This window comes from Lacerta agilis, chromosome 14 (genome assembly GCF_009819535.1).
Source record: "Lacerta agilis isolate rLacAgi1 chromosome 14, rLacAgi1.pri, whole genome shotgun sequence".
NCBI lineage: Eukaryota > Metazoa > Chordata > Lepidosauria > Squamata > Lacertidae > Lacerta > Lacerta agilis.
In genome coordinates, this window is record NC_046325.1 from 46,525,306 (window position 1) to 46,547,498 (window position 22,193).

At 42.7% G+C, this 22,193-nt stretch overlaps 1 protein-coding gene across 1 annotated transcript in view; it reads left to right on the forward strand.

Moving 5' to 3' along the window:
- The window catches only part of RPRD1A (regulation of nuclear pre-mRNA domain containing 1A), a 35,596-nt gene extending 31,233 nt beyond the window's left edge, over nt 1-4,363 (forward strand). The window contains exon 7 of the mRNA XM_033169370.1: nt 3,722-4,363. Within this exon, the coding sequence (XP_033025261.1) occupies nt 3,722-3,871 (150 nt within the window). The 3' untranslated portion in view covers nt 3,872-4,363. The remainder of the gene's footprint in view (nt 1-3,721) is intronic.
- The last annotated feature ends 17,830 nt before the right edge of the window (nt 4,364-22,193 follow it).

The following is a 22,193-nucleotide window of genomic DNA, read 5'->3' on the forward strand; positions in this document are numbered from 1 at the left end:
GCCATGGGCTTTGAAGACACTTGAACTCAGAACGCAAGGGAGAAACGTGCTAGGAGGAAGGCACGCTTGGCAAATCCACACCGTGATCAACTCCCGCCTGGAACCCAATGTCCCCACTGTGGAAGGACGTGTGGATCCAGAATTGGCCTCCACAATCACGGATTCATTGTGAAAACCATGTTTATGGAAGACAATCTTACTTGGCTACGAGTGATCGCCAAAGAGAGCCATGGCTGCCTATTGGCTATGAACTACAGCATGACAGCCTTACAATTTTATTATATAATTAGAAAATTGTGACACTTGCTGTACTACTTATTCTACTTAAACCTTTTATTTACTTCACTAATTTTCAAAATATAAGTATAAAAAATATAAGTTGGAAGGTGAAGGGCCTAAGAGGATTCCTGCCCCTTTAAAAGTTGCACAGAAGTGAGGATGTGCTGGCAGAGGCAAGGACAAGTGACACATATATTCAGGCCTGCGTCAGGCTCCACATACATATAAATCTGCTATGAAGGATGCAAAGAAAATCCATGCCCAATAGCTATACCTTGTTACTTCAAGATCTGTGCCAGAGATAGCCAATGTGGTGCTGTTCATACATTTGTGGATGGCAGCTCCCATCAGCCTCAGCCAGAATTGTCAATGCTGGAGAATCTTTATCAGATCTTGAATTGTGCCATTGAGGAATAGACAGATTCACTTCCAGGAGAGGAAATTGCAGATTGTCATTCTGTCAGCTCTCCACTAACAGAAGATGATGGTTTATAATATGGTGATTTATAATAGCCAGACATTGGCTATTAAATTACTCTGGAAATAAGAGTGGTCAAGAGAACAACCTCAAATGCTCTGATCAAAGCCGTTTTCTGCTGTCTGCGCCTGGGGGCTGAGTTGTTAATAACATCAAAAACACCAAAAGTATCCAGTATGGAAAAGGTACTTTTGGATCTCCCGTTGACTGTTGGTATTGTTCGACAGTTGATGGCTGAGCAATTTAAAATGATCAGATCAACATTTGATGAAAGGGTGACAAAAAATGAATCATAGAGATAAGAAATGAAAAATGGAACTGGAGCTTACCTAGAGATTTCAGACAAAATTGATGAAAAGCTGACAGGACTTGATGATGAATCAGCAAAATTGGAGAAAGCAGATGGTGAAATGAAAATGTCTTATACAAGGGTTTGGAGGAGAAGGGAAAGATAAAATCATAAACGGAGAGATGGAGAATCATCTGGATTTGGTATTGATGGAATTGAGAGGGGGAAAGCTTTGAGAAAGCTTCAGTCCTGGCTTTTCTTCAGTACTGGAAGAAAAAAAAGTATTCTGCATACTATTTGGAGCAAATTCAGAGAATGATGCTATAAATTTATGGTAGTATCTCTGGAAAAGACTGGCAGAAACAGAAATGTAAAGCCTTGAAGGAGCAGATCAGGATAAATGCAATAGGAAATGGAAACACAAGAAGAAATGAAATTTGAATATACAGAATTGGGCATAAATTAAAGGATATATAACAAGAAAAGAATTATGGAATATGATTCCAATATGTGATCACAGTGGAGAGATTTTAATATGGGCATGAAAGGAAGAATTTACTGTTACTTAATATGGTGGCATGGTGGTGAGAATTAATGGAGGCGAAGTGGATTTTAAAGAAAAGACATGGTTGATATTTACCATCACCAATAATAATAATTCAGAAACCTCTCTTGGATTTTTCATGGGGAAAAGAAATGTTTTTGAGAGACTTCAGCTGAAAAGAAACATTATTTAACAGAAAGTAGAGAAGACTGATTTTATCTTGGACTGAATGCCTTAAATCAGGGGTAGGCAACCTAAGGCCCGTGGGCCGGATGCAGCCCAATCGCCTTCTCAATCCAGCCCACGGACAGTCCGGGAATCAGCTGTTTTTACATGAGTAGAATGTGTCCTTTTATTTAAAATGCATCTCTGGGTTTTTTGTGGGGCATAGGAATTTGTTCATTCCCCCACCCACCCAAAAAAATATATAGTCTGGCCCACACATGATCTGAGGGACGGTGGACCGGCCCACAGCTGAAAAAGGTTGCTGACCCCTGCCTTAAATATTTTTTCCCTTTTTTATGTAACTGGCAGATAGAAAATTGGAAGTCCTTTTATTTTTCTTCTCTTTCAGTTTGCTTCTTTCTCCTGCCCTTTTCTCCCTCCCATTGTATCACTTCTTCATTTTATTCTCTTTTCTTTGGCATCCTCTGTTCTGGGCCTTTATTAATGTCCAGGGATTGTATAGCCAAGCATGTGGTAGATGGTTAATGGAAGACCCTGGGTGGGAGGCAGGGAAATGTTGGGTCTCCCAGGGTGAGAGGCTGGAAGGAGAAAGGAAAGATCCCAGATGAGAGTTACTACCTTCTGTGGGTGGTAAGGGTCAAGAACTACCTTTAAGAAAGCACTCTGTATTCCAAGTGGGATCAGTGCCGTCGCCACAGCAACTGATGAATTGGAAAAGTAAAATAAAAATAATGCGGCTCCCTTCTACAATTGGATTGAAGACTTATACAAACTCGCAACATATGAACGCCTTGAATATAAACGCAGACTTGCCATGGACAAATTCAATTATATTTGGAATCCATTCTTACAAATACTGTAATAGGTCAAGAGCTGGTGAAGTACAATAACAACCTTGTAAAGTATACAGTTTTGGGTCCCCCCCCCCTTATATTTTCCCTTCTACATGGGTTGTGTTTCTCTTTCTCTTTTTCTCTTTTATTTACATCTTGCAATGTTTAGTGCACATATAATTATGTACTTTTTGAACTTTCAATTAAATAAAAAAGAGAGGACTTTGTATTCTATTTAATCTATTTGTATTTTGTAGCATCTTTTGTTTTTTAGATTAGTCTTTTATATCTTAAAGTATTATGAAGAACTTTTTAAAAATTCTTATATTTCACCCCTCCCCAAAAAAGAAATAGACAGCTTCATCTATCCCTACTTCTCAAAGAGTTGATGTGTATTTAAACCCAATTTCTAAGCTTTTACAAAGCATTTTTATATGCAGATTATTGTTTTTAATTATTAAAAGCCACAATGAGGTAACACTCCACCTTTTTACAGGTCCTCTTGTTTGTCGTTAGCTTTCTTGATGAGCAAAATGTCAGAAAGTGGTATTTTTCTCTCACTGGTGCTATGCAGTTTCACTTGCTTAATTTCTGCATGCCAGGTTGATGCTAAAGACACAAGTACAGGGCCAGCAAAGAAACCCATTGCCTCCATAATTGCTGACTTTTCATATAATGCAGTGGTGGCCAAACCTGGCCCTCCAGCTGTTTTGGGACTACAATTCCCACCATCCCTGACCACTGGTCCTGTTAGCTAGGGATGATGGGAGTTGTAGTCCCAAAGCAGCTGGAGGGCCAAGTTTGGCCACCACTGATATAATGCAAGACCAGTCTAGAAAATCACTGTGAGAGCATAAAAATCCACCCTATCCTGAAAAAAAAATGTTGCTTTTTTGCGGGAGGAAACAACAGTCTCTACCTGAGGATATAAGGTGAACAACTAAGAGAAGCTCTGGAAGGTTTGACAGGCAGCCTATATGAGTCTGCACAGTGGCCATGAAGTAGTTCTTGACCTTAAAAGGGGGAAATTGCATTTTGAGAACTGATTGAGAACAAGTGGTGAAATGGGATAAGTGTGGAAGAGAGTCTCTAAAGTTCTTCATGTCTTGCAGGAATACAAGCGCAAGTTAGCCAGAGTCTCTCAGGTACGGAAAGAACTCAAGTCACGGATCCAGACCCTTCCTGACCTTTCACGACTCCCCAATGTCACAGGAAGTCAGGTGCATCTTCCGTTTGCGGGAGATGTCTATAATGATGATTGACATTCAGATGTTCCACTGGAATGAGGAATTGGGCAGATGGATTGATATTATTTTTGTATATTTGTTGAGAGTAGCACTTCAGTGTTCTAATTTATAAGAAATGTCAAATGTTGCTTTGTTTACTGTGTTACTGAAACTGTGGTGAAGCAGGTACTATGTAAGAGGCAGAATCTCTGTGTTATTATGTTTAAAAGAAAGAGTGATTATTACAACTTAACTTTTGTACTCACTTTGATTAGATCCAGGAGAACATTGTTTCTATTTTGCTTTTTCTTATGTGATCTTTACTGGATTATAGGTCTAATAATTTAATCATATAAGACTCTGCACATAGTAAGTGAAGAAATGCAAAAATAGGTATTTTGACTCCTGCAATTTGGTTTGAAATGTGACAGTAATTTTTTTCTTCACCAAAAAAGTCATTGTCTTAATGTCCTTTTAAAAACTTTTGAATACAAATTATATTAAAAACAGATGTTGAATGACCAAAAATGACCGTAGTTAAGTGAATTAGAATGCTAAATGGTTTAGAATTTTAATAGTAATCACTCCTCCTCTCTGAAGGTTGATTTTTTTTAATAGAGTCAGCAACCATATGTTTGCACTGTAATCATTTTCTACATAAATCCAAATAGAAAACCTCATTTTAGGACAAACAGGCCAGTGAGTGTAATCCTCATCTGGAAGGAATTGGAATGGTTATATAGGACTGAATCTATACTTTTTTACAATTAACTGTGCTTAGCAGTAAAAAAAAAAAAAAATGTTTAGAAGTTCAGTCCTATAGCTGTCTACTCAGAAGTAAGTCTCACTGTATTCAGTGGCTTAATCTAGATTAAGTGTACAAATAATTGCAGCACAAGAACATAATTCTGTAGTGTGCTATATTCATTCATTAGATGGAGCACTGAGCATCTTCTCTCTAATGGGGAACTCATCTGATGAAGTCAGCTTGGAAGGTTACTGCCATGTTAATCGCAGAAAAGCCCCAACAAATCGCTCCCAAGCCTGGAATGTTAACATGGGGAAAGTTTATTCCCGACTACTCATGGTGAGGAAGTTCACACTGATATATGGCCACTGCCTTTCAGCATTTTTACCTATTTGCTTGCACAGACAGCTTCCCGTTTAGTTTATGGGCAGTGGAGTCTAAAAAGGGGGTGGTCCTTACCATCTGGGGCCAGTGTGCACATTTGCTGTAGATGCTAGTCAAAAAATTGCAGGGCATGGTTTAGGAAAATGGTTGCAGGCATGCTCCCCATCAGCAGGAAAACGGCATCTACTATTTGTTCCATTCTTGTTCAATGATGCTCTCAGAAATTACTTTAATACATTAGGGATGTTTTCCATTTAATTTGACCCGTCTTACACCACCAAATTAGGTCAAAGGTGCAAAACTTAAAGCCCCAAACTGGACATTATGTACATTTGGCAATTTATTTTATGTACTTTTCCACTGTCACCTATTTGTTACCAGCGGTCAGCATGGCTGATCATATCCTAGGGTCATTGGCAATCCGAAAAGGCTACCTCATTTATTCACCCTGGGTGGTGAATTCATCCCACCCCTCAAAGACATAGATTTTATGTTGCAATGTCAGATACAGAAGTGATTAGAAGGTATGAGCACTCCTTTCTATTAAAATTTAAATATAGGAAGTGGCCTTAAGTGACACCGCCCTGCTACCTGGCAAACATTTAACTCTTAACCATCACCTCTAAAATTAGACTAGTGAAGTTAATCACATTTCCACCACTGGAAAAATGTTGAATGCTAGTGGCAGATAAAACAAATTATTACACAGGAAACATGCTATCTTGAATATAGCTACTTAAATATGTGAAAAAATAATTCCTCTTTCCAGGGCAGAACCCTAATGGTCCCTGCACTCAAAACAGTTTGATCCAGTTTGTTGCTGCCGTGTCTCCCTTATTGTAGCAGTTTTGGATTATAGACAAAAAGCATTTCATTGTCAGTTTTGACTGCTAAACTGAGGTGCATCCACTTCTGTTACCTGTCATGTGCTGTTTGCAAAGTTTGATCCAGCAGAGGTAACCACATCTAAGACCAATTAATTTTGAATGGAAAAGTATATGCTTAAATTTGAGCCAGAGAATTCAGTGGGGAATAAAATTGCTTAACTTTTGCATCTTGCTGTCATATTTATGGAAAATACGTGCAAACTATAAGGGGGAAAACAATTTGCCTGTATTTTGAACAGCTTGTGCCTGGTAGTTTGAAGTTTTTTGTTTTATTGTATTATCATAGTCCTAAAATACTGACAGACACATGTCAGAATGCAGCAAGATGGAAGGTGGTTGGTAATCTCAGTTTATGTTTCACATTTAAAAAATGAGGGGAAGGAGAGGGATTTCAAGGTGTTGAAAATTCTCTATGCTATTAGGACTTTTCATGGTTCAGACACACAGATTCAAACTATAATATTTCTGCTTTTCCTAATCCATTCCATTCTAGACACCAGGGGGTTATAATATCCAGATTTAACAGAGTATATACGGTAATTATAATTTCTTTTTCTCCAAAGGACACAGGAAAATTCCATTCACACCACGCAGAATTGCATAAGTTTAAAATATAAACCTCATTTTTTATGCATCTGCTTTTTTGCATGCAATGTTTAGCCACAGATTAGTGTTACGTATATGAGCCTTTGGCTAATACACTCCCACCCCTTAATTGGAACAAGCCAATTTGTGACTAGTAATGATGCCTGCTGGTTTCACTAAAACATAGCAAACTGCAGTGCTGTTTTTCTAGAAAAAGAGGTGCCGGAGCTCACCATGAACTTCTGCCTTGTTCTTTGAGGATGGCAATAGGGCCCACCTGAGAGGTGCTGGAGCTGAGCTCCTGTGAGCTCCGGCTGAAGAAAAGCCCTGGTAAACAGTAAACCACAGTTGCATGTTTGAACATAACAAGAAGCTACATTTGAAAATGGAAGTGAAAGCTACCAATCTTCCCTTCCCTCCATGAGCATCGCATTGATGAGAGGAGAGCAGTAAGTCTGAGGCTTGTGCACCTAATGCTAACATATAGTTTAGTCGAAACAAAATTTAAAAAAATCCTTCCAGTAGCACTGTAGAGACCAACTACCTGTAAGTTTGTTATTGGTATGAGCTTTCGTATGCATGCACACTTCTTCAGATACACTGAAACAGAAGCCACCAGACCCTTATATATAGTGAGAGGGTGGGGACGGGTATTACTCAGATAAATGGACATAAATCTGACATCAGGAATCACAAGACAGAGAAACCAGTAGGAGAACAGGACATTCTATACAAGATCTCAAAGTAGCTGTCTTATTACAAAAGAATTTCAGAAATAGACTGGAAAGAGAAGTTGCTGAATTGCAACTTATTACCAAACTTAAAACTATGGAGAGACCTGGTCTGAATAGAGACATTGGATTCTTATCTCATTATACACGATAAAGCTATTTTTAGCCATCTCACCCCATGCTTTTTCCTGTAAGACCAATTGCGGTCGTTAACAGTCGCAGGTTTACCACACCCATCAGCCAATCACCCATTCCCACCACCCTTCTGAGTAATACCCCTCCCCACCATCTCACTATATATAGGGGTCTGGTGACTTCTGTTTCAGTGTATCTGAAGAAGTGTGCATGCACACGAAAGCTCATACCAATAACAAATTTAGTTGGTCTCTAAGGTGCTACTGGGAGGATTTTTTTTTATTTTGTTTCGACTACGGCAGACCAACATGGCTACCTAGTTGTATATAGTTTAGTGTTATGCCACTGAGCCTTGCTGAAACACTTGTAGAATTCATTTTTCTGGATGTAAATATTTTTGTTGCAATTGCGTGCACCCTTCTTTTACCAAAATAAAGAAATTAATAAGTTGTTTGGAAAGGTAGATATATTTACATGTAGAATTGTACTCTACTCTTGGCAGGTAGCTTTCAGGCAAATGTTTACATTTCAGCTTAGTTTTGCCAACTTGAACCTTGTTTTATTTGGAGCTGTTGATCCTAGTCACATGCCGTGGAAGTACATAAAACACAGCTCACTGTGAATAAATATTGTGCTTGTGTATGCTGCTGAATCACTCCTGGTTTTACTCCCCACTCTTAGGAGCACCAAAACACTAACCCTGGTTTACTTTGACACGTGTACTCAAGACATGTGTGCTCATAGGTTTGTTTCTTCTAAACAAAAAATGGTAAGTAAGCCAAGAACAAGGCTTGAGGTCCAGGTTTCAGTACCGTATTTTTCGCTCCATAAGACGCACTTTTTTCCTCCCAAAAATTAAGGGAAAATATCTGTGCGTCTTATGGAGCGAATGGTGTCCCTGGAGCTGAATTGCCCAGGGGCCAAAAGCAGATAGTGCTTTTTATTTTACAAAGAGAAAGGGGGGTGTTGAAAGGACCCCGCTCAGCAGCTGATCAGCAAGAGATCGGGAGAGAGATAAGACACTCAGCTCCCTTTCAGCCCCGCCCTCCATTGTTGAATGTGCTGCAGAGGGAGGTTGGTTGTTTCCCCAGCAACATGTGACTGGCTGATTAGATTATCTGTCTGGAAACTGTAGAAATGGCTCCCTTTCCTTCAGAAGCTGCAGAAATGTGAGTTAAACCCCATAAAAATGGGGCTTTTCCTCTTTGCTTTTTCCCCTTTGCAAAAGGAGCTTTGGTTTCTCCCTTTGCAAAAAAGCTGCAAAACTTTTAGCTGATCTTCAAAAAAAACGCAGGGCTTTTCCCTTTGCAAAAAAGCTGCAAAACTTTTAGCTGATCCTAAAAAAAACACCACAGGGCTTTTCTCTTTGCAAAAAAACGGTAAAACTTTTAGCTGATCCTCAAAAAACCAGGGCTTTTAGAGGAGGAAAACCAGAAAAATATTTTTTTTCTTGTTTCCTCCTCTAAAAACGAGGTGCGCCCTATGGCGTGAAAAATACGGTAATTTGCTACCTTACCAAAATTTGAGTTGTTGAAAACACATCCTCAACACTGGATATTTAGGCCAAACATTCATCACACTGAGCACACACCCAGAATTAGAAACAAATCATGTTTATATTTGCGACCCCTAACTATTGTGTCCAATATACCGGTAATTTACTTAAAACGAACAGGAAGGAACCACCAGTAAATCAAATACTGCAGGTACAAGCATTTCCACTTTTAAAACTTGGTTAATATTTTCATTATATTACAACTTCACACACCTCACTATTTTCCTTTGTGTGTTGTGAGGGGACTCATTTATACATAAGCAGTGGCTGAAACAAATTTCTCCACCTTTTTGGAAGTCAGTCATTACAAATGGAACCCTGCAACTAAATGTTGCCATGTTGAAAGTTCAGGCTTCCAGCTACTCCATTCCACCTTATTCAGCCCACCAGCCCCAGTCCCCTCCTACTGCCTTCAACAGTCAGCGCAGAGCATGGTAAGTCCTTTTCCCACCCCTTTATTTGGGGGATTTTTGAGACGCTGGACCCACTTGTGCCTGGTCCCACCTACACGGAGTTCTTTCATTTTCATTGATCTCTCTGGGGAGCGCTCTCTTCCACCCCGGGCACATTTAAGTGACCTGTCCAGACAACAACACCTCATTTATCTACGTTTCTCTGTCTTCCATTAAAAACTTCCCTGAACAGGGCTGCCTTCAGGTAGCTTGTAAAAGTCAAATAGTAGTTAGTATCTGTTTGACATTTGATGGGAGGGTGTTCCACAGGGTGGGCACCACTACCAAGAAGGCCCTCTACCTGGGTCCTTGTAGCTTCACATCTCGCAATGAGGGAACCACCAGAAGGCCTTCGGAAGTGGACTTCAGTGTCCGGGCTGAACAGTGGGGGTGGAGATGCTCTTTCAGGTATATAGGCCAAGGCCATTTAGGGTTTTAAAGGTCAGCACCAAGACTTTGAATTGTGGTCGGAAACATACTGGGAGCTAGTGTAGATTTTTCAGGACCGGTGTTATATCAGTCACCAGTCTAGCTGCTGTATTCTTGATTAGTTGTGGTTTCCAAGTCACCTTCAAAGGTAGCCCCACGTACAGCGCATTGCAGTAGTCTAAGTGGGAGATAACCAAAGCATGTACCACCCTGGTGAGACAATGCACAAGCATGTAGGGTTCCAGCCTGCGTACCAGATGGAACTGGTAGACAATCGCCCTGGATGCAGAATTAATCTGTGCCTCTGTGGACAGCTGTGAGTCCAAAATGACCCCCAGGCTGCGCCCCTGGTCCTTTAGGGCAGGCATGGCCAAAATTGGCCCTCCAGTTGTTTTGGGACTATGACTCCCATCATCCCTAGCTAACAGGACCAGTGGTCAGGGATGATGGGAATTGTAGTCCCAAAACAGCTGGAGGGCCAAGTTTGGCCCTGCCTGCCCGCTGTCTCTCAGAAACAGTACTTCTACCTTGATGGAACCATTCCATTCTATTCGCCCTCCCGCCTTTTTGCCAGGGTTTTATTTTATCCTTCTCAATATTCATGGTGTCATGGTTATTATGGGGCTGTTTGCAGGGTCTCTTGTAATTTCTTTTCCTGCAATTCCTACTTGTGTGTACCTCAGGATTACTGTGAGTCTGCTGGAACTTCTCTCTTGTTGCATTGGTGGTAAGCACACTCAAATGTTTCTTAATTTATAGGGGCTTATATGATGCTTCCTCAACTTTATATTTTAAAACTTACGGTAATACTTGTTCTAATGCACGTAACATGGTTGCAGTAGTTCGTGTTTAGGCCTCTTGGTTCCTAAAATTGGGATCACGAGTTACTCCTACAAAGTTGAATTCACTCTTGTATTTGGAGCAAACTTGCTTTAAACAAGGACTAAGGCTTTCATCGTTCAGTCACTGATTCCCGGTGGAGAAGAAATTACACACATGCTGAAGACCATCTTTTACAGTTGGTGACTGACAACTGTAGTTCATGACACTGGCCCGCTGTACCACTCATTGAGTCGATCCAAATATGTGTAACAGTAATCCGTTACCAATTATCCGAGCTGTTTAAACTATCACAATAAGTCTGTCTTGGCTATCTTACTAGTTGGAAGTCTAGATCTTGGACGAGATCTAAAGAGCTGTTTAAACTCATGCAGTAGCCCAGTTAGTTTGATTTCCCCACTTGGAGTAGCTGACCCCTATGCCATACGAGTAAATCTACTTCCAAGACTTCCCTCAGTTTCAAAAACAGTTTGCTGTGTGGTGGTGGGCGGGGAGTTAGTGCTCTGTAAGAGAGAAAAGTCTAAAGGTATTTTTGGCCCACTGAACTGGTTTCACAGTTCTTTGAAGCCTAGCCTGTCTTCATCTTTTGTTCATTATGAACATTATAGTGGACATGTGTTTATGTGAATATTACGAACTATTAGCACTTTTAACTTGTGTGCAAGAATTCAGCTGTTATATGTTAAGCATAATTCGTTATTGAACATTGTTGACTGAATTTGTAAATTCCATCTACTAAGAGCACATGTTTTCATATTGAAAAGAATAAAGATTAAACACACTATTTGTACTGTTTCATTCTGTGCTACTATCCATGTGATTTCAATACCCCCACCCAACATACACTTAAGAGTTTTAAACGCAGACCCTTAATATATTTTAAGAATGCTACTTCGATTACTCTTTATATAAATTATACGGTGGGTTAACGTTTTCAGATTGGTTGGGGGGGAAATATTATGAAAAGGAGATGGCTTAGAAAGTTTTGCATTGCAACGAATGCCATTCCCGCCAATTTGAAGGAAATGAATTTGCCAAACTCCTCCCCTGGAAGAAGAGGAGATGTGGTATCTCCTTGCGGGGAGAATGCTATGGCCTGATGGGCGACTTCACCCAATGAGTAGAGGTGGTGACAGGCTATTTAAGCTTGCTCTGCTCCACAATCTTTCTTCCTTTATTTGGCACCCACTCTGTTGCAGTATGGGCCTACAGGCTAGTCACCTGTTTTCCAGGGTCTGAGTAGGATTTTGGGGAGGGAGATCCTAATTGACCGAGGTCTTCCCTTTTTCACCTATTCCACACTGTTGGGTGGTATATTTTGGAGTGGAGTTCCTTCAATTTGGCTAATTGGCATGTGGTCCGAGCAGGTGAGAAGATTTCAAAAATAAAGGAGCACTTACCTGAAGCAGTGTTGGGTTGTGGGCATCCCTTAGTCACTGTTGTCAGGCATGGCCTGTGGGTTCTGGGGGTGCCCTTTGACCTGACATGACACAATGGGGCCATGGTGACCTGACAGACACAATGGGGGAATTGTGTACCTGTTGGTCTCTCATACCCAAGGTCCACGCAGCAGGAGGGAGGATCTTAGGAAACCTTGCTGTGTGTGTCCAGAATGCAGCTGTTAACCTGCTCAGGTGATAGGGGTAGAAATTACCTCCGTCTATTAATGAACAGGGGATGCGGGTGGCGCTGTGGGTTAAACAACTGAGACTTGGGCTTGCTGATCGGAAGGTCGGCGGTTTGAATCCCCGTGATGGGGTGAGCTCCCATTGCTCAGACCCAGCTCCTGCCAACCTAGCAGTTCGAAAGCACGTCAAAGTGCAAGTAGATAAATAGGTACCGCTCCGGCAGGAAGGTAAATGGTGTTTCCGTGCGCTGCTCTGGTTCGCCAGAAGTGGCTTAGTCGTGCTGGCCACATGACCCGGAAGCTGTATGCCGGCTCCCTCGGACAATAACGCGAGATGAGCACCGCAACCCCAGAGTCGTCCACGACTGGACCTAACGGTCAAGGGTCCTTTACCTTTTTATTAATGAACACTTGCCCGGACCTAAGTTGATTTGGTTACATTGGTTGAATCCGACTAGTTATTCAGTTTTGCAGATCCTCAAGTTGTTATATTTAAGAAATATAACCTATTTGTCCACATTTGGTTGTCCTGACCACTTTCCTGGTATGCTGGCAAATGCCCTGTTTGTATATTTAGTCAGGGGAGAGGTGCTGAAATAAAAAGGAGAGGAGTCCCAGACTCTCCATGGCTTTCTCTGAACGCCAAATGTTTACAAGTGAGCAATTATGTTTGCATCTATTTACCCACCAGAGTTCTTTTTCTTTGATTTTTTAAGGACAGACTATTGATACTGTCCCTTTAATTTGAAACGCTTATGGTACACCAATTCTTTAAAGATAGTTAAATTGACAAGAAGTTTGTGTGTGTGTGTGTGTGTGTGTGTGTGTATCTAGCTTCAGGGCTAAGCAACCTTTTCAAATGAGTGCAGTGGAATTTGGCACTTGAGGAGGCCGAAATCAGTATTAATACTTCAGATGCGGAAGTTCTGAGTTGGAAGATTGCATTCAAGAGGAACTATGATTATAGATAAATGCTGTGAAGTTTATAAGCCATATTAAGTGCTGAAACAATCCAGATAAAAAGCACCTTGCATATTTTAAAGAAAACACATTTCTCTACGCACATACTCTCATGTGTGAAGCCTTTCTTGTTCCCAACAGGATTTTGGGAATGGGCTGATTTAATGAAAGGGCTAGGTGCTGTGCTGTTTTTATTGTAATTATTTGTATGGTTTTATTGTAGATAGATGTAAAATTCTATTCTTGTTTAATTGTCATTGTCCCCCCTAATGTTTTAACTGTTCTTTTTTTTAGCTGTAAGCCGTCTTGAGTTCCTGCCAGGGAAAAAGGTGGGGTATAAATAAATCACATATTATTATTGGGGGGGGGGGTTGTCCAGTAGCACCTTCTAGACTAGGTATGTCCAAAGTCCATTTCGGGGGCCTAATCCGGTACGCCAGTTGGTTTAATCTGGCCCCTGGGGCAGTTTATTTCCTGGGGTAAAATCCTAAAAAAAAACACGCTCAACTTTGGTCAGCCCTTATGCATGTTCACTTCATCAAATCTGGCCCTCTTTGAAAACAGTTTGGACACCCCTGTCATAGAGTAGACCAACAAAGTTCGTTCTGCTATAAGCATGCACATGAAAGCTTATACCAGAACAAACTTAGTTGGTCTATAAGGTGCTACTGGACAATTTTAATAATAATAATAATAATAATAATAATAATAATAATAATAATAATAATAATTTATTTGTACCCCGCCCATCTGGCTGAGATTCCCCAGCCACTCTGGGCGGCTCCCAAACGAAATGTTAAAACAATACAGCGTTAGATATTAAAAACGTCCCTAAACAGGGCTGCCTTCAGGTGTCTCTTAAAAATAGGATAGCTGCTTATTTCCTTGACATCTGATGGAAGGGTGTTCCACAGGGAGGGCACCACTACCGAAAAGGCCCTCTGTCTGGTTCCCTGTAACCTCACCTCTCGCAATGAGGGAACTGCCAGAAGGCCCTTGGCGCTGGATCTCAGTGTCCGGGATGAACGATGGGGGTGGAGACGCTTCTTCAGGTATACAGGACCGAGGCTGTTTATTACAACTGCGTCACACCAACACGGCTACCTACCTGAATATTATTATTAAAAGCCATCCCAGTAAGTAGCCTGGCTGCAGATTCTGGACTTCCTGGAGTTTCCAAACCCTTTTCAAAGGCAGCCCCACACAGAGCACATTGCTGTTTGCAAGATTTCAGCTCTGTTCAGTCATATGTGGGTGGCGGCGTTATTTTTAAACTTGCAAGGGTGACTTTGTCTCTAACCCAATAAAAGCTCGCTGCAAACGTGTAACCTCACAGCAATTTACTAGAAAAAAATTGCCATACCTTTCCCCACATAGACAATTAATGTGCCGGGAAATCAAATGCACATGTGATGCCACTATGGCAGATACACCTGGAGGAGGCCAAGAGTGCAGGCATCGTCCCAGGCAACTGTTGCCAAGGAGACGGGAATGTTATGCAGGGAGGCGGGTAGCAGCTAACCTGTAGGGAGGCAGGGCAGTTGGGCAGGAAAAGAAGAGAGAGAGGAGGTGTCCAGTGGGAAGAGAAGTAAGTGTTGCTAAGATCCTATGGAGAGTAATCACTGAGAAGAAGCTGTGATCATATGTTGGAATCTGGCACTGGTCCAACTAGGTAGTGTTAGATCCAGGAATTAGGGATGGGGTGTGTGACTTTAGAGGGCAATGTGTCCTTCTTCTTCTTCTTCTTCTTTTCTTCTTCTTCTTCTTCTTCTTCTTCTTCTTCTTCTTCTTCTTCTATTATACATCACCTTTTCCCTTGACACGGACTCAAGGTGGCCTACAGATAAAAATAACAACAGCTGAAATCACAGGGAAACATAGCTGTCAAGTTTCGGATTTGAAAATAAGGGATCAGCAGTCTCACCTATCCCGGGGACAGTCACATGTAAGTGGTGGGCGGAGCCAGAAGCAAAAGTGGGCGGAGCACCAATGTAAACTCCAAGCGGGCTCGGGCTCGGAGCGGAGCGAAGAGGAGGGCAGCCAGCAAAGAGGAGGGCAGCCATGTGCTCCGCGCGATGGAGCCCCATCGTCTTCTTGTCTGATCCCATCAATACAGGACAGGAAGCAGCAGCTGCTCAAAGGCAGCCAGGCTCCACCCTCCAGCTAACCCTATTGGCCGGCTGAAGGGCTCGGCAGCAATGGATAGGGGCTGATGCAGGGGGAGGAATACACCCCCCTGTAAGCACGGGAAACGGCTCCCACTTGCTTTGAGGGCTGAGGCTTTTCTCTCCAAGTAGGCGAGGTCTTCCCACCCAGTCCCTGGCCAGCAGGGGAGGAGCTGCTTCCATTAAAAACGGGAAATTTAAGGGAAATTAAAAATAAGGGAGAGCAGCGGGAAATTGCTTGAAATAAGGGAGAATCCCGGGGAAAATGGGATACTTGACAGCACTGCAGGGAAACAACAATTAAAAAACAATTAAACATTGATAGGATTAAAACTACACACACACACAAATCTAGTAAAACCATACAAATACAACAAAAACACACGACTAGATTTCTGTCCTCCTTCCTGCTCTCTTCCCCTCCACTCTGTTTTCTGCTTTTGTGTCTGTGTTTCGTACGTCAGAGCAACAGGCAGCAAAGAACGGTGGGCCAACCCCAATTAGAAGAAGAGGAAAATGCTCTCGAGCACATGCCTCTTCACATTTTAATCTCACTTAAATCTTAGCGCCTTCGTGACTACAGGAATAAAATAAGAGCTTGCTTCTTCTGCCCTGATATTAAATGCATCGACCTGCAAATAGAAGAACGAGGAGTACCGGTATATTTTGAAAGTAAAGGTAACAGCCATGCAGACATGCCAAGCTATTCCGTCGAAACCTCAAACATGTGACACTTTACGGCACTAAGCATACACCTTGCTGACACTCTCCTACAGGTGAACAGAACGTGGATTTCATTTGGAGGGGTTTGAACAGCTTACAGTTCGCCATCATTCCCTTGTGTGCATTTTCTACTCTTTAGTCTTTGTGCCTTTAAGCTTAACGATCATAAGTGTTAAAGTGAAATATACAAAACAATTCACATTTCAACACTACGTCTGTGTTTTGACATTAGCCTTCCTAAGTGTATTTTATACTTCAGCAAAGTAGCTGTAAACATTATGAATGCTGGGGTGTCTGGGTGTGTGCCAAGGATCATTTGGGTGCATTTGGGAAGAAGGACGAGATAAAAATTAAATAATAATTTGGATGGATGTGAACTGTAGGGAAGATATTGTGGTGGGGTGGGAGTATTGCTTATATACTGCCAGGGATTTGCCTTCTCCTCGCGAGGAGAGCCCGAGGGAAGGTCCTACTCGTGAGGAGAGCCCGGGCGGGAGTACTTCTCGCGGGGAGAGTGGGGAAAGTGATCCTGCTAGTGGGGAGGATCAGGGTAGGAAACCTACTTGAGAGGAGGTCTTGCTCAGGTAGAGGGAGCCCCAGCCACTGCCGTCATCTGGCTCCATCGCCAGAGCTCTCTCCCGCGGAAGAGGAGGAGCCGAGGGTCAGGGATGCTGGGCAGAGACCCAGCAACGCCAGCCAGAGGCAATCAGAGGGGGAGTTGCAGCTTCCGGTGCCAGCACAGCATCAGGGGGTCAGGGGACACAGAAGACGTCGTTTCAGGGTGCCGAGGCTTTGGTGCTGGGCGGTAAACAGGAGAGGGGCACTTCCGGATTCTGCAAGTGACTGAGCGGTCATGTTTTTAGCTAGCTCTGCACTGTAAATAGTTATGCACTCTGTCGTTACTCATGAGCAACACCGTGGTGTACCCTGACATATACTATACCTGCCAAGCCCACACAGAGAATATATACCGGTAGCACTTTCTGAGTGGTCAAAGCACTGCAGTTTAGTAAATTTGCGGTGATTTTTTAATTATCATTTTTAAAAGGTTTGTTTGTTGTTTCATTTTTTCCTCCTCAAAATCAGTGGGATTAGGTGTAACTTGAATCCACTGCTTTGAGTCCTACCTCCCGGAGCAGGGAAAAAACAAGCTTGCTCCATTTTCCATGTGACATCCCTCCAGATATTTGAAGGTGGCTATCATATCTCCTCTTTTCCTGGCTAAACATACCCAACTCCTTCAACCATTCCTCATAAGGCTTGGTTCCGAGACTCTGGATCATCTTGGTCGCCCTCCTCTGTATATGTCCCAGTTTGTCAATATCCTTCTTAAACTCTGGTGCCCAGAACTGGACACAGGACACAGGACTCCAGGTGTAGTCTGATCAAGGCAAAATAGAGTGGTACTATTAGTCCCCTTGGTCTGGACACTAGACTTCTGTTGATGCTGCTTAGAATAGCATTGCATTTTTGGCTTAGATCTGTTTCACCATCTGCCAATGTGGAAATATGTGTATTATGGAACTTTTTTATGTAACACACAACAGCTGTTTATATCTCAGCAATTAACATATTTACTAACCCTTATTTACCTTCCTTGCATGTTCCCTTTCAAAGTTAATGCGTTTCGAGAGGGGTAGCCCTATTTGCAAAAACTGCAAAGAACACTGAGACACCTTAAAGACAAAGGTTAATGAAGTTCATCACAAAGCCATCTATGCCTGCAAACCTAACCATGCCTACTCAGAAGTTAGCCTCATTGGATTCAGTAGAGCTTACTCGCTGGTAAGTGGGGTTGCAGCAGCTCTCACTAACTTGACTTCACAATTCAGTATAAACTTGTCATCCTCTCTCATTTCCCTCACAGAGGAATCAAGGAGGGACAGTTTTGAAAATAACAATAACAGCAACAATAATTTTTAAAAAATCAAATTATTATTGTTGTTGTTGTTGCTGCTGTTGTTGTTATTTGCTACTGGAAGCAATAATAATTGGAAGCCATTCTGAGCTGCTTCCAACATAATAAAAACAGCAAAACATCTACCATTAAAAACTTCAAAATACAGGGCTGCCTTCAGAAAGTTGTGTAGTTGTTCATGTGTTTGACATTTGATGGGAAGGCATTCCACTGGGTGGGCGCCACTACCAAGAAGGCCCTCTGCCTGGGTCCCTGTAGCCTCACATCTCGCAATGGGGGAACTGCCAGAAGGCCTTCGGAAATGGACCTGTGTCCGGGCTAGACGATGGAGGTGGAGATGCTCCTTCAGGGCCGAGGTTGTTTAGGGCTTTAAAGGTCAGCACCAACACTTTGAATTGTGCTCAGAAACGTACTGGGATCCAATGTAGGTCTTTTAGGACTGGTGTTATATGGTCCCAGTGGCCACTCCCAGTCACCAGTCTAGCTGCCGCATTCTGGATTAGTTGTAGTTTCCGAGTCACCTTCAAAGGTAGCCCCACGTAGAGCACATTGCAGTAGTCCATGCTGGAGATAACCAAAGCATGTACCACCCTGGCAAGACAGTCTGCGGGTAGGTAGGGTCTCAGCTGACATACTAGATGGAGCTGGTAAACAGCTGCCCTGAACACAGAATTGACCTCCACCTCCAAGGACAGCTATGAGTCCAAAATGACTCCCAGGCTGTGCACCTGGTCCTTCAGGGGCACAGTTACACCATTCAGGAGTCCCACACACCTGCCTCCCCCCTGTCCTCCAGAAATAGCACTTCTATCTTGTCGGGATTCAACCTAAATCCGTTGACCTCCATTAATCCTCCAACTGCCTCCACACAGGACATTCACCGCGTTCACTGATTCTGATTTAAACAAGAGGTATAGCTGAGTATCATCCACATATCCACACCCAGCCCAACCCTCCTGATAATCTCTCCCTGTGTCTTCATATACATATTGAAAAGCATGGGGGAAAGGATGGAGCCCTGTGGCACCACACAAGTGGGTGTCCAAGAGTCTGGACAATCATCCCCCCCCAAACTGGAAATAAGTCTCACTGAATTCAGTGGGATTTACTTCTGAGTAGGGATGCAGGTGGCGCTGTGGGTTAAAATCACTGAGCCTCTTGGGCTTGCCAATCAGAAGGTCAGCGGTTCGAATCCCCGCAACAGGGTGAGCTCCCGTTGCTCGGTCCCTGCTCCTGCCAACCTAGCAGTTTGAAAGCATGAAGTGCAAGTAGATAAACAGGTACCACTCCAGCGGGAAGGTAAACGGCATTTCCGTGTGCTGCTCTGGTTCGCCAGAAGTGGCTTAGTCATGCTGGCCACATGACCCGGAAGCTGTACGCCGGCTCCCTTGGCCAGTAAAGTGAGATGAGCGCCACAACCCCAGAGTCGTCCGCGACTGGACCTAATGTTTAGGGGTCCCTTTACCTTTAGGCATACTTAGGACTGCAATATTAATGCATATAATATGCCTTTAACCACCACCCCCATGATGCCAGAAATCAGAAGTGCAAAGAGCCACCTAGATACTGTGGCAGTTCCTCTCTCAGTCAAAGGCAAATATCTTGCATTATTCACTTCCCTGTGTGTTCTCCATCAAAGTAAAAAAAGTAGTTAATGTCTGATCCCCACAGGGTTCTAAACCCCTTTTCAGATTTATAACACCATCAAAGAAACATGAAAAAAGACATTAATTACGCATAATCTGCAGGCTTAAATTAAAATGCTGTGGACAGATGTGGATGACATTCACTCCAAGGAATCCAATCCCATCCCTGAACACTGAGTGAACACGCAAACACAGAGAATTTCTGGATCTGTGTCTGCTTAGAGCAGAATTCTCCAATATCCCTACTCCCATATTATTCCCCCCCCCCCATTGTTAGGTGTGGGACTGGAGAGGAGTCCGCCAGCCGCAGGAAGTTCAAACTACAAGTATGCCAAATACATCCTTCTCTGTTGTGGCATCACAATTTTTGGAATATTCTTCAAATAGCCTGCTTGACCTAGTATTTTCTAGAGAGTTTTTTAAAATAATAATAACAATAACAACAACAACAACAACAACAATAATAATAAAGATCTATTGCACCTGCTGATGGAGGATCTGACATTTCATGCCGATTGTTTCTGAATTTTATTCAGTAAAGCTGTTTTAAATTATTGTTTTCATCATATGGCTCTGTGTTGCACTTCGCTTTGCGTATTCTTGAACAGAAAATGTATAAATAGCTTCAAGGCAAAAGTGCCCCCTCCCCTATGGAAGAAAATATTCGATTAGCAGGCTTGTTTTACCATCTGTTTCTGTTGATCATTTTAGGCTTGTTGTTGTTGTTGTTCAGTCGTTCAGTCGTGTCCGACTCTTCGTGACCCCATGGACCAGAGCACGCCAGGCACGCCTATCCTTCACTGCCTCTTGCAGTTTGGCCAAACTCATGTTAGTAGCTTCGAGAACACTGTCCAACCATCTCATCCTCTGTCGTCCCCTTCTCCTTGTGCCCTCCATCTTTCCCAACATCAGGGTCTTTTCCAGGGAGTCTTCTCTTCTCATGCGGTGCCCAAAGTATTGGAGCCTCAACTTCAGGATCTGTCCTTCCAGTGAGCACTCAGGGCTGATTTCCTTAAGAATGGATAGGTTTGATCTTCTTGCAGTCCATGGGACTCTCAAGAGTCTCCTCCAGCACCATAATTCAAAAGCATCAATTCTTCGGCTTACTGTGGTTAGAAAGCAAACTGTAAACCAAACTGGTATTTTATCATCCAAGGTGGGGAAATAAAAACGAAACCCAGAAAAAAAAATTGTGTTAGTGTTTCGTCCATATGTATTTGCTCATTATTGATTTTAGGCAGGACCAGGAAACTGAAAATAGGAGTGCTTGGCCGCTATAAACATTTGTTGCATAGGTACGTTTAGCTTAAAGGCCAGTAGAGGGCAATAGAGATGTTCCATTTGAGATACATCTTAAGAAATTTGCAGTGATAATATGTTTACCAAAAAAGGGGGGGGGGAAATCAGGATGAAAAAGAGGAGTAGGGAAGATAGCTTGTTCACTTTAGGAGTGAGGATCTGCCTTTGATAGACCACCGAGAGAAGCTAATAACCAGCAGAGAAAGGACCCTTCTCCTTCATTAGGACATTTGGCAAATGGTACAGAGGATGAAGTCAAAAGGAGAACTGAGAGATGCCACGATGCTCTGGTGGGAATGGAACCGAGGAAAGAGGATTTCAAAGAGCCTTCAGCTGATGGAGGTGAGAAGACAGATGCATTTGCTTTTGGGGGGGAGATCAAAGGAAAGGCTGAACTGGGCTGACTTGGACTTACCTGAGAGAGAGGGGTGGAGAATGTCCTTAGAGTGTTTGTTATGACAGAGTGGTCAGCTGTTTAGATGGTCTTCCCTCACTGTCTGTGTTAAGAAATTTGCCAATGCTGTGAATGGTTTGATGTTACCTGGACTGACACGTAGTTGGCACGGCACTTTGTAAGGCTGAGGATTTCTTGCCAGCTTTTGCAAGGAATCACAGGTTACTATGCTCTGAGAGGGCTGCTTTCTTTCAGCTGCAAACTTTGGAATAAATGTATCCCTGAAGCTACTTACTTCTCAGCATTGGAAGCATAAATCATAGGCGATTCCTATTAACCCTTTTGTGCGAGGAAGGACTGTCAAATGAAGAAAAGATACAGGAAGGAAAAGAAGAGCAAGGATTAAGACACAGGAATCAAAGGGCGAAGAGACAGGGGTGAAGTTGAGAAAGAAGCACAACAATTCAGAGTCAGCTGCCTAGCTCAGTGGTGGAACGTCTGCTTTGCATGCAGAAGAATGCCCCCCCCCCCAAAAAAAAAGATGGGCTTTGGGCAGTTGTCAAGGATCTAACTGAAGAATTGCCTGGGACAAGAAAGGTAACAGGAAGCCAGCTTAAGTTCTTAAACTTCATTTATTTCAATTTGAAAATGCAACTGTTTACTGCAGGTTGAGAAACCTGTAGCCCTCCAGATCTTGTGGGACTACAGTGTCCACCCACCTGAACTGGTCAGGGGTTTAAAAAAGATTTAGAAGGGACCGCATGGGTCATCTAGTCCAGCCCCTGCAATGCAGGAATATTTTGCTCAATGTGGTGCTTGAACCCATAACCCTGAGATTAAGAGTCTTGTAGCCCAGCACTGTTAGGAGAGGTTCGCAGAC